We start from the raw sequence: 18,606 nt of genomic DNA, 5'->3' as shown, positions 1-18,606 counted from the left end.
TCACTTGCCAAAATCAGTCTTATCTTGGCAGCTACTAGCCCCGCCCACCCATCCTCTCTTTTCTTAGGGGGTATGTCATTTGCCAAAATCAATTTTATCTTATCTGGTACTAGCCCCGCCCACCCGCCCTCTCTCTCTTAGAAGGTATCTCAGTTGCCAAAATCGGTCTTATTTTGACAGCTACTAGTGCCGCCCACTCACCCTCTCTTTTCTTAGAGGGTAAGTCATTGCCAAAATCAGTTTTATGTTAGCAAGTATGACTAACTTTTACAAAAACTGACAAAAATTTGGAAACATTACGAGCTTACTTATATGCACAAGGCAGGAATTTTGAACATCTTCTCTAGTGTTTATTTGGTTATGCTTTAATGAATTTTTCTTTTGTTGGTTTTGTTTTTGTTTATAAGTTATAAATGGCTATTAGATATTTTTTTTGGTTTATTTGTTAATGAAAAATAACAGCTTGTTTCATCAATAATAATGCACAACGATTAATGACTACTGGTTGTTATGGTCATTGCTCTAAAAAAATAAAAGGTGGATATCAGTCACCATGCTTGCAGTGTTGCCAATTTTACTTTTATAAAATTAAGTTTTTTTCGTAATCTACATCATAAAGAATTTTTTTTGTCATTTTTTTTGGGACTCTCGGAACTTCCGTCCATAACGTATTGAAGAGTTAATCTACCATTTTTCAGACACCCGGTATAATATTAACAATATCTATATTATACAATTTAAATCCTATTTACTACGAAAAATTTTGAGGGGATGTCTTCACATTGTTAGTGGAGACCATTTGACCACTTTTGGTTAGAATTTTACCGTCTCCACGATACTCCTAAAATACAAATAAAATCTGAAGATAATCGGTCCAGTAGTTTTGGAGACTATTTATCTAGTAAAAATCGACACAGACAGATGAAAACGGGAGATCTCTATTTTTGTACCCGTGACGTCATGAGACATTGAGAAAACATGAAAATAGCCATTCGGCGGACGGACTCCATTACAATACTTTCTTGGCTTACAGTCGGGAGGTAAAATATAAATATTATAAACTTAATTATAGCGTTAAGAAAAAAATTGGCACATGAGGAGATCGAACTCGCGACCGTCGCGTTATTATCAGCCGCTCAATGAATTTAGTTATGGCCGGTCTACTTATATTACTATCAAAACATTATTATTCAATTTCATTTTTATTTCTTTTTAAATCTAGATGCCTGAATTTAAGGCGGAAGGCGAATTCATAAACAACAAATACATATGCAAGTAATATCTAACGCATTCCCTCTAACTAGAACTTAATAATGAAACAGAAGTGACTACACTCGTTTCTTCAATTCCATCGAAATAAAATCAAAAACAGCTTTACATTTTATACGTACCTCAACACACTAATGGGTCAAAAACCTACCCACAACATTTTAAATCATTTTAAAAACTATTATCTCTTCCTCGTCGATTTATACCACTCTACCAAATCTTGTTAAAAGCTCATAAACTATCCGATAAATATTTATCGCAAAGCATAGCAAAACAAAATCCGCGAATTATGGAATAATGCGTTACCGGTATGACGTAACGGCTAACAAATACGCAGCAACACCGAAATAAAACATAAATAATAATAAAATTACTCACTTTTCGTGGGTGTAGGTGGTATAGCAGGTTTCTGAATTCCTCCACAAGGTCTTCCTATACGTGATGGTGGTCTGATCCCTGATTGTCTGGACGCCACTGATTTAGATGAGGCACTACTGACACCACTCGATGGTGAAATGTCCGATGTTTCGTCTTTAGGCACATTTGTATTTTGATTCACTTCTACATTGTTATTAGGATTGTCACTTGGTGTTGCGTTGTTGTTATCGAGAACCTCAGTTTGGGTGGATTCACTCATACTTTCACTTGGTGTTAAAAATAGTTTCGAGAATTACAATTGACGAAAGTTCAAGTTCAGAAGGCTGCTAAAATATCAATGAGAATGGTCGCCAATATGGAGTTTTTCGGGATGAAGAAACACCAGGTGTAAGGGTTTTTTTTTAATGGAAAGTGCGTTATTGTTACGCTGAATACATTCTCTTGAAATGTGGTCGGGATTTCCGGATTTGGGGACACCTGGCTTCTACAACAATTATTATTATTAATGAATTGCTGATTGACATTTATTAGAATATATAATTTTTTGTATTTATGAATATTCATCAGCTTTCAACAGAGTGTAGGTGAAAATGGATCATTTTGCGCGTAGTGTGAAAACTGTATAGAGAAATAAGGGTTGACACGAAAAAGACCAGTTAAATACTGAAGCAATATAAAATGTTCGTGCTATGGTGTTCTAAATAACCAAATATATGTATCTATTTTTCATAATCATTATCGATAAGACCGCAAAAGCGATACATGAAATGTCACTTGCTCCACAACGAATACAAGTCGCCAAAAGCTGCTTTCTTTTATTTTTATTTTATTTATCTATACAATCATGGCCAAAAATATGAAACAGTTTGAAATTTCCAAAAATTGTTTCAACATAACGATTTTTGTTACTTAACAACGAAATTGTGAAAAAATTTTTTTTTTATGTTATGAGAAAATGAGGCAAAATTTTATTGTCTCATTCATTATTTTTTTTTTAGTTGTCTTGTATCCTGTAATTCTAAAAAAATATGAATGCACTGATAAACCACGAGTAAATTCATATGTTGCACATTAAAAAAATATTCGAACAAATTGTGAGATGACGTCATCACGTACTTGGGGGGGGGGGGGGGGGGAGTAAATAGATAAATTTTGGTTAGGGATATACTAAGCTTACGATAACCTTAAAACCTCAGTCTATAAAGTTTAACAATCAGAATTTAACTGACTTACAATGTTGGTTTAAACATTTAATGTTGTTTTTCTACGCTAGTTAGTTTTATACACGGACTCCTAAAAAAATATGTTCATGAATGTGATTGTTCATTCCACGCAAATCATTAACAAATTTTTGCGCCACACCGTTTCGATATTATTAATGCCCCATCCACGTACTACAAAACTTGTTCGAATTAATGACCGTTAAATTTAACAATTAATTCTGAACATGATTATTATAGAAATCAAAAGCACCATTAAATATCTATGAACATTAAGTTCTTATTCCGTGCTCTCCTCTTACCCCGTCACCCCCTCCGTAATGACAAATTAAACAGCATGTGAACGACTAGAAATAATGCGGAAACTTAAAATTAAAAAGAAATAAAACAATAATAATTACAATGTATGTTTTACGAAATCCTATTGTACTCGATCCCACTTACACGAGCATGAACACAGCAGGAATTTCGATAAATAGTAAATGAATAATAACTTAATAATACTGCAATATGATTTTACAACATTTGAGTTCTTAAAATTCACTATTATAGGAGTCTGGTTGCGATACATCCGGAATTACAGAAGTCGCTATAGTTCACAAATTCGAGATTGCTCAACAAAAAATCCTTACTATTATAGTTCTAGTAATATTAAAAAGCAAAGTGTAACAATTGTTTTACCAAAGAATACAATGTAGTTATGCAACCAACAATACTCGATATTTAGGCGCGTAAATTGCACCTGTATTTTACATTTCAAATATTGCGCGTTCGAATAATTATTACTATCACATTGTTATGCAGTGTTTTATTACACTGTAACAATTTAGTTTATTACGTAAACATAAAGGTCGCACGTACCATGAAACCGTGAAAACAAACACATTTTCTCCTAAAGAAAGTTTGCAAAAAATACCGAATACTACTTAAATCATCACAATTATTCAATTTATTCTAATTAATTTTGATGATGACAACGTGATGGGATTGCAATCCAAAAGAATGCCAATTCGTTTGCGCGATAAACTAGAAATCTGTTACAAAAATACATCACAATCAGCAAAGGTTATGAAATGCGTATTACTATCAGGCATAATTTAAAAAATTTAAAACATCGTATTTGAAACTACTACACATAATTTAAAAATAGATAATTACAACAAGACGGTACACTCACATTATTTCACTACTTTCACATGAAAACACCCAGATTATTAATACAGATCGGTAAAAACACTTGGCCCACATCCAGACAAAATTTAGTTAAAAAGCAAATGTTCCAATAGGTCGGGATAAAAACGCAATTGGTTGAAAATGACAACATAAATAACAGACTCTTTTATGGGTGTAACGCCATAAATCAGAAAGGCAATCAGTGGATGAGTAAGAGCAATCAATTAAATTCCTTAGTACTGAAAAGTGTTGGGAATTGGTGTCACGGACGTGGTTTAGGGCGGCGCTTAAAAAATCAAAAGCTATTCTGGAAATCATGAATTTTAAGTTTTAAGGAAAGCAAGTGAGTCATGTGATGATATAACTTTTCCTGAAGCGTTACAAGAATTCAATTTATGACCTGCGTAATATTTCCACGTTTGTTCGAAATTTTTTAACAAAAAACTTGCACAGACACTACAACAATGACTTTATTTACAATTTCCAAATAAGGTCAGCTACCTGTTGTGAGAACTAACCTCACTTTTTTTAAATAAAAAAATCCATTTGTCTTGTTAAGTACAAAGCCAATATTTACAAGTTTAAAAATACGTAATGTGCGACTGATGTGAATTTATTTTGTGATTTTATCACGCGAATACGCGATGAAAGGGGCAAAATGAGACAACTTTTGTATAAAAGATAAGATGAATTAAATATCGGTTACCGAAATATGGCACTAAATCACATCAAACGGTCACTAATTAACGAACAAAAAACTCTTATATCTTTCACTAAAATCAACAAACAACAATTTTGGAGCACTAATAACAAACACAAACTCAACAATAAAATACAGCTGTTTAGTGACAGCGCCAATTTTTTTACAGTGCTGCCAACTTGGAGAAGTGCAAGTCACAAGTACTCAAGGAGAAAAAAAAGGGGTTTGTTGAATAGTGTAGCAATAAAAATCGAAAGTGCCTGCATTGGCTTTTATTAATAATTAATAGCTAAAATTGACAAAAATAAAAATGTTCATCTGATACCAACCTAAGCAATCGTCAATTTACATTTGATCTGATTTGATTATGCCTCTGACCTCTCACGAAAATTGGGAGAGAGGCAAGAGGAATAATTCAAAATTAGCTGGGTTAACATTTATTTAAAAAATAACAAAATATGTACAAATAGAAAATACACAGCCCATGGGAAACACATTCAACAACTGAAGAATCGCTTCTAATCATGGGCGCATAACAGATCATTTACCTAACTTACCTTCTAACCTAACTTTACAAGAACTTAAAAAAATAGAATTCAAAATATACAATCGCAAACCTGTGTGGCCTGACTACGGATACTGTTGCATGAGGCGGAACTGTTCTAAAATTCGTTCCTACATCATAATGTTAAACTCTAAAATCACCATAACATTATCAGTCGATTTACAACCATGATCATAAGCGATTACTCAGTAAAAGCCTAACTATTGTTAAAACTGTAAACGTTGTTCATGTTGTCAATCCCAAATTAGTTCTAATAAATAAATATACTGGACTTAAATAAAATAAAATAAAATACGAAATACATCAAATAAACAGGAGAATGCATTGAACTATTAGCTTAAAATTTGTATAACTATAAAGCAAAGTTTGTCAAGATTTCCGTTTGCGAATTTTTTCCTGCGCTGCTCTCAACAATGCATCAAAACTACAATCTGGAGCCCTGTTTGGATAGTAAGTATAATCGTCCTCGCGCATATTATCTAAAACACAACACTATATCACAAGTACTAAAATAAAAACAGTCTACTTTACCTAGATCTGAATATGTAGTTTTACAGAAAATTCTTCGTCCCCCAAAACTCAAATCATACTTTGGATACACATGATCATTTCCGTGCTCCAAAGCCTCATAAGCATCTTCTTTGTTAGCAAAAGTAACGAACCCAAAATTGTCCCTAAATAACAAAAATAGTATTAAGCTTCTCACTGAAACAATCAAACAAACATACCCATAATCTCTAAAATGTAAGCTAACATTCGTGATAGGCCCAAACTGTGCAAAACGCCTTCTCAAATCGTCCTTTGTGGTACCGGAAGCGATCCTTCCCACATAAATAACCCTACGTTCCTCTACTTCTCGTAGACGTTCAGCACTACACTGCCTTCCACGTTTTGGAGAAATCGATCGTGATCGAGAGGATCTATACTGACATGTATTTAACCATTCTCGGGATCAATCTCCGTACTACTTACCTAGAAGAAGTCGATAAAGGTGAATCTGAACTACGCGAACTACGAGAGTGGCGGGAAGAGTTTGAACTAGTGCGTCTTCTACAATGAAAAAATGAAGGTTAGTGTGGAATAAAGTCACGATGGTTTATTTTCTAATGAACGTAATTGCTGCTGCTGTAAAAAAAAATTACCTGCTGCGTCCAGAACGAGAACTTCCGCTGGAAGACGAACCAGGACTGCTGCCTCCCTCTATCCTCCTTCTGTATCTACTCTGCACATCATCATCATCATCTAGATTGACCTCATCAAACTCTGTCTGTGAGCCGACACTGCGCGTCTTAGCGGGCACTCGATCTTTCTTTAAATAGTGAATAATCTTATCCTCTCTGACCACTTCTTGATTTTCCGATTTAATATACGTATTAACCCGTGTCTTAGCTTTCGGAATATTTTCAATCAATGATGTGATGAACGAGTTGCTATTAATTTTATCGCTAACTTTCTTCAACAACGGCTTAATTTCCTCAAGCTGCCTAGTCGAAGCTATAATACTCTTGCTACAATTGATACTCGAAATATCGGTGTTCGTGGCGATGCTAACATAAGTTTTTACTTCTAAGTCTGGAGGAGGCACGATTCTCTCAGGAGCAGGAGCCAAAACTACCTGAGGCGGACTCGGAACTGGCGGTTTCGGAGGAGCAACAGTCGCTTCATTCGACTTTGCCGACTTGGCCTGCGTTTTCAATAAATCAGAAGCCATTTTCATCAAGAGCTCGTGGTGCTTAAGACGTTTCAAATTCTCATCTTCAGGCAGCGGCGAGCTGCAATTGCTATTAATCGGCGAATTGCTCTGTGACGCCATGTTAGAGTTAATAAAGCGCCTCTTTTTATACTCTTCTAAGTTAAGTTTCTTCTTCTGATTCGTGCTGTGTATCGTGTTTACTTTAAGTAGAGAGACCATGAGTTTACCATCAGCGGTTTTTACGGTTGGTTGGTTGCGAATCACGGATCGATCGTCCTCCTCAGACTGAAAACCTGAATCTTTTCTCGGTTCTTTCGGATACGGGGAAGCAGCAGCGCAATAATCGTGATCTAATTGCACTTGTTCGTTGGGGGAAGTTTTAGCGATTTTGTTACGGTGTTGAGAGACGGCATCCACTGAACGCACAGCACCTCGTTTCTTATTTGGAATAGGAGGTATCACAGTTATGGTTTTACGTTTGCCGGATTCGTTAATACGTGCAATCAATTCTTGAGGTAGAGCGTCTAGGATTTGCTTATTTTTAACATAAGTTTGTGATTCAGAAGTCGGTGGTTTGGATTTTCCCTCATCTTTGATTTCTTCTTGTTTGATCGAAACCGGTTCGATCTCCATCGGTTCTTCCACTTTTGCGTCTTCCACTTTTGCTTCTTCCACTTTTACTTCTTCCACTACTGGAGGTTCGACTTTTACATCTTCGAATATGTCGATAGGAGTTTGCGGAACTTTCTCGAATATTTCGATAGGATTACGGGGGATTTGATTAACCTCCATTTCTATATTATTTACTAAACTACTGCTAAATCCGAACGAATCGGTTAAGTTTGTGCTAGTTTTGGACAAAATCGGTTTTTCGGAAGCTTCAAATTGTTCCAAAAGACTAAAAGCATCGTTTGCCTCTAAAACGGGTAAACTTGTACCCTCTGATATAGTTTCTACGTCGATTTCATCACTGGTGTCCAACTTATCGTTTTTATCATCGATAATATATCTTTGTGCTTCTTTATCGATTTTTTTTCCGGCAGATTTTACTTTTCTTTTAGCTGGACTTGTGTCTTCTGGTTCGTTTATGTATGTAGCGAGATCAAAGTTACTTAAATCTTTGCCGTCGAGACTAGGACGCTCTTTATATTCGTTTAATTCCAACATAGGATTTGATATCGAATCTTGAGAAAAATTCTCGACACCATCCACCTAAAATTTTAACAGTGATTTTTTGTTCTTGTAATATTAACAAAATGTGCGATGGTTCAAGTATTTTCGGAACGCGAAATTCCGAAAGTATTTACTTTTACACATCAATTGTTTTTCCAATGTTTTGGAGGTCGTGGTTTTATAGCAGAGAAAACCATAACTAACGAGCATTGGATACTTCATACAGCAAAAAAGAAAACCGTTAGGCGGAGACGCAAAGACTTGGCTTCTCGTTATTGTTTTCCAGGTACTTAAAGGGTAACTTTAGGTAACATTTCAAGTAAAAGTTGGTTTAAAGCCGGGCATTGTTAAGTTAGCGGTCAAAACGAGAAATTCAAAGACGGTACTTAAAATTCCATTAGGGATTTGTCCACAGAGAAGTCTTTCTTTGAAAATACTGATAACGGTTTCTGCACACCATGATAAGAAAAATACCAATGGTAATTTGATCCTAACAACTAACATATGCATTTTTCAGTAAATTATTAGAGCCACAGCTGTTTTTTTTTTATTCTGATTTAATTTTGAGTCTGTCCCACTTCTCACAAATTTTTGTTTCGATTGTATTTTCGAACTCGAATTCTAATCTCTTATATACGCGTCTCAACGTTGTTTAAATTTACGTTAAAAAGATTTTTTTTAATCACTTAAACTTAAAAAACACGACAAAAATTACAAATGTTTTGTTCGATGACGATAAAATATCTTGAAGGTTCCTAAGACGTCTACATTCACGAGTTCTGTTTGTAATTGGAACAGGTTGGTATATTTTGCATATTTGTGTTTATTACACTGTAATGGATTTCAAAAATCATCAACGTTTGTCAAGATAAAATAACAGGTAATGTAGCAATTTGTCCTAAAACCCAAGTTCAGGTAAGGTATTTAAAAATCGCATGGAAAAAGCCAAAATGACCAATTTTAAAGTCGTCCAACATGAAAATTAACTTTCTATTTCCAAAAATGCCTCTTAGAAGCCCTTGCTCAAGATTTAATGATGATTTACAAGCCGGTCTGTTTTTGGATTGCTTGTCCGAAAAGATTAAAAGTTTCGGGAATAAGACGTCGATTTTAACTAGAAATTTTGTCTTTCAGGCAAACAACCGCAGATATTAGGGCTGTAAATTATGATTAGCATAATCCTAAGCGATTTATTGGTGGCTTCCAGAAAGTCTCTCTATTTTAAAACCTTTTGGACAAACGTCAAACACCCAACTCTTGTTATAAATGAGTCATATTTTTGCAAATACATAGAACTACAAATCTAAATATTTCTGCATCAAATACAAAATAATTACGTTGAGTATATAACTTCGCTTTATGTTGTTAAATGTATTTTAAGTAAACATTTTCGCAAATTATTTTTTGTTTCTATAAAAAAGGTAAATTCCAGCATGGTTAATCGAGAAATTTACACACATGATATACATAAAATTTCTTCAACGCGTACAAGAAAACACTCCAAACAATAAATTTCAAAATTACTTGGAAAAAAAGTTAATGTGACCGTAAAATCGGGAATGGATTCGAATAAAATTAGGTCAACTTTTTTACTTTTTATAAGTTTCATGTATCTTTGACTAAAGTAACAATGGGTTATTGAAGTACAGAAAATTGTGTTAATCTAGTTTTTTCCTTTAAAAAAATATCAATTAAATTTCTGTTAGAATTTGGGCCATATTAAAGCTAAAGAATTTTTATCGAATTTACTTCAGACATATGTAATAAAAAAGGATTATAGATATTTCGATATGTAACTAAACAAATATTGTCAGACTGGATCACACCGCGATGAGTAATATGTGAGATACAGTGTGGTAAATTGATTTTTACACATGTGATATGAACAGTTCGCGCCAAGTGTTGAACAGCACTAATTTTATTTATAAATCCACAGAATAATTATTTGTCTCACATCGTAAAATGTAGTCAGAGAAACCGATTTCGCTGTGTCGTGAAAAAAATAAATTTACAACATTATCAAGCACAACACAAAGATGTGACTGAGATTGTGTGTAAACACGTTCAATAAACATTTTAATAATCTTGATACTGTTACTGAAAAACGAAAAATAAAAATGCTTTCAACGATGCAGCTTTCAATTTTTTCACGCATTTAACAGACAAATCATGGAAATACGTTATTAGAATATCTAACGACTCAAGTGCTTTTACTGTACTTATTGTTCTAGGAATATTCAGGGTTGGTTTGACCGAGCAGGTAATACAACAACTTGTTCGGAAAGTCGAGTTCAGGTAAAGTATTTAAATATTTTTGACATGAAAGAGATTAAAAGGGACCTTGAAGTTTTCCGACATTGAATGGTATATTGAACATCTGTAAAGTCTTTCTAGGGCCCGAAATACCCAAATCTTATCATAAAACTGGACAGGCTTTTGCAGGTAGAAAAGAGTCGTTGCACGAAAGTTACAAAGTTAAATATTTCTGAAAATGGTTTATTTCAAATGCAAAATAATCATTTTACAAGTGCTCCTATACAGGATGTCCCAATTTCATAAAATTAAATTGATTAGAAATTTTCTTCAAACATTTAAACATTGATGAACTTCTTTCTCAAAAAAAAGTGCAAAATTTAGAAAATATATAGAAGAAAAAAATAATTGATATTCTGAATAGAAAGTCTGTAAAGTACTCACGTATGACTCAGAATTAATGTCGTCAAAAACAAATGAAAACCAACAAAAACATCAATTATCATTTTATCGATTTGGACGCTGCGCTAAACGTAATGTAATGAGTTTGTAATTACTGAAATTATTCCCAAAGTTATGAACACAAAAGTTCTCAAGAAGAACTATATTTCTAAAATGTAGCTAATTTAAGAGTAACGAATCTAAAATACAAGCCAAGATGAAAACAAAAATGTTACTTTCTGAAAACACGATTAATTTGAAATAAAATTAAAAAAAAAATGTAACGACAAAAAATTTCATCTGCCGTCTCCGCCTATACCGCAATTGACACAAAATCTCCCACCCCCAAAATTGGCTACTTACATAAATATACGCAGACCAATCAATCATCTTATGAAAAAGAACAGACGTTGGTGAGTCAGTCGGATCAGACATGTCTTTCAAGGTTTCACAAAAACTACTTGACTCCGGAATGAGCCCAATATCCCCGTTCAACCTATTATCAAACAAATAAGTTAAAAAAACACCTCAAAAAACCGCGTTATGCTTACTCTCTTTCATCTTCCCACTCATTGAAAAACCCCCTATTGTTGTCACCTAAACTCGATCGATCATCGGACTAAAACAAACCCATGCATTAACAAAGTCAAAAATCGCATTTCCAAAAAAAAACCCACCTCTCCATAGTCGTGATACGTCGAAAAGTGCTCCTCTAAATTTAACAGACTCGTATCCATATTTGCGGTCAATAACACCACCACTGCACCAAGTCGTTCTTACAGCCAAACTGTGCCAAAATGGGCAACTACCATCAAGTTCTATCCACAAAACGTCCCTCCGAACACTAATTCCACGGAATTGTCCACTTTTTTTACGTAATATTCGCTTTTAATAGTACGCACGGTTTATAGGTTAGGAACACCAGCTTACATATTTTTATTTACACCTTTTGTTTTTAACAGTACACTTGGATTATTTATACACGGATCGACGCAACGTTAGTTCCCGCACAGTCTGCACATGTTTGCCGCGTTGTTTAGCACAAACTTTTCGAAATTTTGGTAGGAAATGCTCACATAAATACACGTGAGCAACTAACCATACCGCAAATTTCACCAAATCGGCAAATGTCGCCTCCACGTGATCGTGAACATTGATTCCTACCGACTGAGTTGGCGGCAGGGATGTACAACTATTTATCGGTAGATGGCATGGGGGCGGGCAGATTTTTGACAGGTTGGTTGAAATTCTTCTAATTGGCGCAGGTAGAAAGTTTTAGGGGGGGTGGAACAGGACGACAGGACGAGGGAGAGGGTGTGGGAGGATAAGGCGCCGAAAAGCAGCTTTCAAACGTTCCGGGAACACAGGTAACAATTGAATTAATATTCATCAATTTAAAAAAATGTCGTGTTATGCTGGAACATGAATGACAATAACTAAAAAGTTGAAAAGTTGTTTGAAAAATTACTACAGTCACGAAATACTAAATTTAGTACGTAAATTTAGAGATTTTGCATACATTCTTGGAAAATTTTGACACACTTGCTTTTGAAATTGTTTGCACAGCTGCCAAGAATAGTAGATTGTTTTATTAGGATTAAAAGTGCCATTTTTTGCGACGAGCAAATTTTGCATTTGCGAGGCGGAGCGAAGCGAAGCCGAGCGGATGCAAAATTGCGAGTCAAAAACTGACTTTTAATCCGAATGAAACATACTACTTTTTCGCCAGCCAAAAAGTAAATCTCAAAAATACAAAATATTGATAACAATAATATCGAGCAGAAATGAATCAATCTGCAAAGTAGTCTGGTATCCACGTCGTCAAGGCTTTTTTTGTTTGCTTACATACCATTGTTTTGTGAAAACGTTTGCAGTGTTAATAATGAATCCTGAAGAAGAGTTACCTCCCGATGTGCTAGAAGAAGCACAAAACGTGGTACTGAACTTGTTACCAACAAAATCGCGCGAAGTGTATGAGTGCGCGTATACCCGCTTCATCAAATGGTGCGAAGGGAAAAAGATTCAAACTTATTCTGAGAACGTCCTATTGGTATATTTTTCCGAATTGGCTACAAAAATGAAGTCATCCACACTGTGGTCGCACTATTCTATGGTGAAAGCAACTTTAAATATAAAAAATGGCATAGAAATCGGAAAGTATTCAAAATTAAAAGCGTTTATAAAGAAACAAGGAGAAGGATACGTTCCAAAGAAATCAAGGGTTTTAACTAATGAACAAATAGAAGTTTTCTTAGACACGGCTCCGGATTTCAAATTCCTGATGATGAAAGTATGTTTATAACCTAATGAAGAGCTTATATTTATTTTACGAATTTTTTTCAGATTGTTGTAATCTTTGGCGTTAGCGGAGCTTGTCGGTGTCACGAACTATTACAAATAAAAACTGAAGATATTGAAAATATTAAAGCAGGTTTATTGGTAAAAATTCCTGATACCAAAACGAAAAAACCCAGATCATTTACGGTTATGGGGGAAAAGTATTTGAAATTTTTTTCGTTTGGAAGAACCAGGTACAAGTAGTGAAACCACAAGTAAAATACATGAAGACGCAACGAATAGGAATGTGAGGGAAGTAAACCTAGAAGAATCAGGTACAAGTAGTGGAACTACGAATAGAATGATCACACGTGAAGACGGAATAAGTAGGAATGTGGGAGCAGTAAACCTGAATTTTGACACTGTGACCAACCAGACAGCAGGAGCGGTAGAAGTGTTAGCGCAAAATATTATTACTGACCGCATGAAAAATGATAATAGTGACGGAAAATCTTTAATCCAAATCAATCGCAGTTGTTCTTATTGTACATTCAATATTAATTTTAAAATTTAAATAATTAATAACAATGTAAGTTAATAATAAAATTGGAAAATATTAATAGCATTTCATTCTCAAAATAAAACAATTGAAAACTTTTTAAGGCTAGGATGAAAAAAAAAAATTAATCCTAGGATTAAAAAGGCAAAAATGACGTTGTTACTTTAGTAACGCAACTTTTTTTTACTCTCACAAAAACGTCAAGTTTTCCGTCCAAAATTGACGTTAAAAGTGACATCTTTTAAGACGGCTGGCGAAAAAAGACATTTTTTCGTGTCAGAATATCTTGTTAAATGCAACTTTTTTTTATAATAATTACTCATAATAACATTAAATCAATGTTTTTTCGTATCTGGCCCAGAAACATTTCTGTAATAATTATATCATAGCAACGTATTTTCCAAGTTACTTTCCAATCTCAAAGTGAAACAATCTATCAACATTGCATATAAAAGAACACAGTGAATCTATCATAAGTAAACAACGCTACTATAGTATATTATTAGCCAAGGTTGCAGATCCAAGCATTCTAGACCGAGCGCAAATTAGAACCCGAGACGCGCAGCGTCGAGGGCTCTGAAGCGCAAGGTCTAGAAGTGGCTTTGCAACCGTGGTTAATATACTATTTTTTTCACTAGTAGAAACCATAAGACAATAAACTGAAAAAATAAACGTTCAATTTTTTGACGTTTTTTGATTTCTAGTCAAACTTAATCTAAATCTTCAACACAAAGAAAACCGTTTATACTTGTCGCTGAGTTAATCATTTTACCTTCTACCGTCTACCAACTATCATGCGTATACTCAAGTAATGTTTGTAGCACACATTTGTTCATTTTTTAAGAAATAATCACATCAAACATTGCGTACATAACCTCAATTTTTCTTTTTGAACCGGTGGTCGCAAAAGTTGAATTTGCTACCACTAAATGAGTCGACATTTGCATGCGTCCCGGCTGCTAGTGAAAAAAATTATTTTTTGGTGGATAATGACTACTTAATACCAAATTATTTCTTCGTTAAGATGTAGTAAGTGTGTTTGCGCTTTAATACCTAAATAAAACAAAATTGTTATTGTCCTTAATTTTCAAGTTGAGTGATAAGAACAAATTCGTTTAAGAAATTGACAAATATATTATGATCATTTCTTAAAAATGTAATTGAATCAATTGACCCCAAATTGTTCATTGTTTGTTGTCAAGTTTCAATATTTTCTTCCAAAATAGAAAATGCTTTTTCCTGGAATTAAAAATAAAATGAGGTTTGAATTATGTTTTGTCGGCAACTTAATGATGTTAATCTATGATAGCTATTCTTATAGTAAAGTTAACAAAAATGTAACTTCCTTGGTATTTTCTTAAACGACAATTTTGTTATTTGAAAAAGCTTATTAACAATTTCTATATTCTATAAAATTCGAAATATCTACCCCATCTCTATCACTGACAAAATTTAAACTTTTAGCGCTCTTGATCGATGTAGGGTCTTAATTTCCTGGTAAAATCATGAACGTCCGTTTACACCGTACCCATGAAATGTACATATTTAATATAGGATTTGAAACAAAAGTAAATAACTTTTATGTAAGCTAAAATAACATGAGAATATCCGTGATTTTTAGTAAACTTGTTGTTCTGAATTTATTTTCTGCTAACATGAGTTTATGGTTGTTATAAGATAAAAACATACTTATATGAGACAATAATATTGATACCTAATACTATAATATTAGGTATTCCAGTTTGATATTGCCTTTTTTCGGAAATTAAATTTTAATTTTTTTAGCGAATTGTGTCGCTAGAAATTTTTTTCTTACTTGCCTTAGATATACTTTTTCGACAATCTTGGAGTGTCCAGTTTATCACTTGTTCACCACCATCTTATTTTTATACTCCTATTTTTTTAAATTACTGTTTAATCATCTTCCAGATAGGTTTAATTTTTTTTTTAATGATGGAAACATTAAAGCGGAAAAAGTGATGACCTATTTAGATGGCCACAATTTAATTTTCAGAGCATTGTATCAGAAAATTTCGTATCAGTATTACACCACTAAAAAATAAAAACGTGCTCCATTCAACGTACCTATAAAACATACCTCTTTCTCTTAACAAAAAACTCATTTTCAGAAAAATCAAAGACCTGACTCATTTTAAACGGCTTTTCGAGTTATAGTGAACCAAGAGCTATAAGGTTATATGGCCATCATAAAATCATCCCATTGTGTCGAAGTTAAGTTGTTTACAATAGAAAAGGTTTTAGGGTCGTAAATAACGTGTCCACTGCAGCTCGACCGGCTCTTGTGGTTTCGTTCAGGGGCGGCTTTCACTAAATATGAAAATCCACCACTCCACTATTTCTTTACTACCTGCAGCCGCTGAGGGTTCCGAAATAACCACTCGCTTTGAAAGCCGGCCCTGTTAAATATGAGCAAGAAATGTTTAGAAGATGATTTATTGCCAGCCGGTAAGCTTAGTGCGAACCACACAAAGGGGGTATTTATTTGCGGTCAACTATTTTTATGATGGCCATATAACCTTATAACTCTTGGTTCACTATAATTTACTTATCTTTCAAGCTTTTATAATTTCAGACAACTAATAAGATACTTTCTACGAAAACTACAGTGACTGGCTGACAGCTTTACAAAAGGTCTTCATCTTCTTCAGAAAATTATAATCCCTCATAAAGTAATTACCGAGTTTGTTTAGGCGAATTTTGAAGGGGTGCAGTAAACATCTGAATCTTAAACTTAATACTATTGTCATGTATTAGTCACAGGTGTTTCAATTCTCCGAAAACATGGTAAATAAAGTTTGTCTAGAATTATAAGAATTTTATGGACCCCCAAAGTTAATTCGTTTTACAGCCCTGTTGTCAATTTTACTGTACAGCTGAAGAGCGTGGTGAACTCAGGTACAGAAAACATCGGCTTTCTCCTGACAGGCTCTTTACCTGTACAATAGAATTGACGACAGGGTTGTAAAACCCATTAACGTTGGGAGTCCATAAAATTCTTATAATTCTAGACAAACTCTACCATCGTTTGGCAAAATGTTTACTGGATAATTACCATAAAGATTTAAATCTGTAAATTAAGATTACCCTTGCTGTACGTTGCTGATATGAAACATTTTTCTTTAGTCAAAAATAAGCACGCTAAGAAAAACACAATAATAATAATTGAAATTTAATAGCCTTTTAATTAATGTCTTGGGCTTTTTAATTCAAGTCCTATCAACAGTCAATAACTTTTTTCTACGACCAATTCACGGTTTATAAAATGTTGGATGCCAAAAAATGAAAGATGTGATGTTATTTTGATCGAATTATGACAGTTCCCACACACCGTTTTTGGCACGAAGTCAATAAAAATTCCCACTTTAATTTCTACAACGATGTATAGAAACAGTCCAAAAGCTTTTGTCTGCAATTACATATTAATAAAGTTACGTTTTTAGAATGCGGTTATTTTTTTTTTCTTTTGTATTATTTCACTTATTGTTATACACTATAAAAAACTGTAGTGAATACTCGAATGTGCTCACTGACAAAATAATTAATAGATCTTTAACAAGTGTTTATTTAAATATTTAGAGACTTTAATGTTTTGTTTTAATAAAACAAAAAGCGTAATAATAACGCTTCGAACAGTTGTTCACATTTTATGGTTTTTAGGTTATAGCTGGTAAAATTGCTTGCACCACATACTGATTTTTATTACTTAATGAATATGTTTTTTAATAAATGACATTTTGTGCCTTACCGCCAACAACAAAAGAGCTTTTGGGACATAACTAAAAAATTTGGTAAAGTTTTAGATTGCTTACTGCTATAAGTATTATAGTTAAGATATTGTCACAAATTAATAGCGATTAACTTCACGCACTGGATTTTACAGATGTAAGAAATTTATTTTTTAATAATATTTGATAACGTTTTACAGAGTAAATTAATTTTTTATTTCCTACTACTGATGAACAGCAAACGGTTAACTAATTTTCTGAAAAACAATAATTCATAGAATTTATATAGTTGGATTGTTTTACCTGTAGCAGCTGTAAATAATTATTCGTATTATAGTAGGTGACTTTACAGTACCCAGTAAAACTTTACAGTCTCATTAACGGATAATAAAGGACAATTGTCCTAATAGGGATGTAAAATTTTACTAGGTACAGGTCAACTGAATACCATAATATTTATGATTCGACTTCTAAATAAACTCAACATTTTCTTCAACATTTCTAATTTAATATTAAAAAAAATACAATAAAAAAATTATCTTTAGACCCAGTTTACAGAAGCTCAGTTAAATATTTGAATGGGTTAAAATTTTTAACATGGCGGTAAAATACCACGTGACCGACACTACGCCAGTCAGACGTCGCTAAACTGCTAAACACCTCGTTGAATTAAATAATTATTTAATTCAACGAGGTGTTTAGCGACATACCCTCTAAGAAAAGAGAGGGTGGGTGGGCGGGGCTAGCACCTTCTAAGATAAGAGTGATTATGGCAAATGAGATACTCTCTAAGAAAAGAGACGGCGGCTGGGCGTGGCTCGTACCTGCTAAAATCAGTTTTATCTTAGCAGCTACTAACCCCGCCCACCCGTCTTCGCCTCTCTTCTCTTAGAGGGTACCTCATTTGCCATAATCACTCTAATCTTAGCAGGTACTAGCCCCGCCCATCCACCCTCTCTTTTCTTAGAAGATATGTCATTTGCCAAAATCAGTCTTATCCTATCTAGTAGCTGCTAAGATAAAACTGATTTTGGCAAATGACATACACTCTAAGAAAAGAGAGGGTGGGTGGGCGAGGCTAGTACCTGCTAAGATAAGACTGATTTTAGCAAATGCGATTGTATCCTCTAAGAAATTTAATTAAACTATTATAAAAAAG

The 18,606-nt window shown here is 33.8% G+C and overlaps 2 protein-coding genes and 1 long non-coding RNA gene across 4 annotated transcripts in view; 1 reads left to right on the top strand and 2 right to left on the bottom strand.

The window, feature by feature from the left end:
* LOC135143279 (restin homolog) overlaps nucleotides 1-4,869 on the bottom strand; it is a 32,959-nt gene extending 28,090 nt beyond the window's left edge. For both annotated transcript variants that reach the window (XM_064075150.1, XM_064075156.1), the window contains exons 1-2: nucleotides 4,747-4,869; nucleotides 1,648-2,131 (exon numbers count right to left, since the gene is read on the bottom strand). In XM_064075150.1, coding sequence (XP_063931220.1) covers nucleotides 1,648-1,906 — 259 coding nt within the window. In that variant the 5' untranslated portion in view covers nucleotides 1,907-2,131; nucleotides 4,747-4,869. The remainder of the gene's footprint in view (nucleotides 1-1,647; nucleotides 2,132-4,746) is intronic.
* A 128-nt stretch (nucleotides 4,870-4,997) lies between these two features.
* Nucleotides 4,998-12,055, bottom strand: LOC135143267 (peroxisome proliferator-activated receptor gamma coactivator-related protein 1). Its single transcript, XM_064075144.1, has 8 exons — nucleotides 11,543-12,055; nucleotides 11,417-11,484; nucleotides 11,229-11,361; nucleotides 6,448-8,210; nucleotides 6,278-6,355; nucleotides 6,034-6,225; nucleotides 5,837-5,979; nucleotides 4,998-5,784 (listed from the first exon to the last, which is right to left on the bottom strand). The coding sequence occupies exons 1-8, from the start codon at nucleotides 11,600-11,602 to the stop codon at nucleotides 5,675-5,677; spliced, it is 2,547 nt and encodes an 848-aa protein (XP_063931214.1). The 5' UTR covers nucleotides 11,603-12,055; the 3' UTR covers nucleotides 4,998-5,674.
* A 393-nt stretch (nucleotides 12,056-12,448) lies between these two features.
* On the top strand, nucleotides 12,449-13,762 carry LOC135135337 (uncharacterized). Its single transcript, XR_010281504.1, has 2 exons — nucleotides 12,449-13,155; nucleotides 13,209-13,762. It is a non-coding gene; the product is annotated as an uncharacterized LOC135135337 (long non-coding RNA).
* Nucleotides 13,763-18,606: the final 4,844 nt, after the last annotated feature.

Source organism: Zophobas morio, unplaced genomic scaffold (genome assembly GCF_036711695.1).
Source record: "Zophobas morio isolate AGI-343-1 ecotype UQ-CSIRO unplaced genomic scaffold, CSIRO_AGI_Zmor_V1 ptg000004l, whole genome shotgun sequence".
Classification (NCBI taxonomy): domain Eukaryota; kingdom Metazoa; phylum Arthropoda; class Insecta; order Coleoptera; family Tenebrionidae; genus Zophobas; species Zophobas morio.
The sequence above is the reverse complement of the archived record's forward strand: the minus strand, read 5'-3'. Positions and strand labels throughout refer to the sequence as shown.

Bases quoted from the DNA above. Each gene is read 5' to 3' on its own strand.
- LOC135143267 (XM_064075144.1), bottom strand. From the start codon at position 11,602: ATGGATACGAGTCTGTTAAATTTAGAGGAGCACTTTTCGACGTATCAC. The intron at 8,211-11,228 runs GTAAGTAGCCAA...TTAAAATTTTAG, and splicing joins ATTGGTCTGCGTATATTTAT to GTGGATGGTGTCGAGAATTT. The intron at 6,356-6,447 runs GTAATTTTTTTT...TTTTCATTGTAG, and splicing joins TCTCGTTCTGGACGCAGCAG to AAGACGCACTAGTTCAAACT.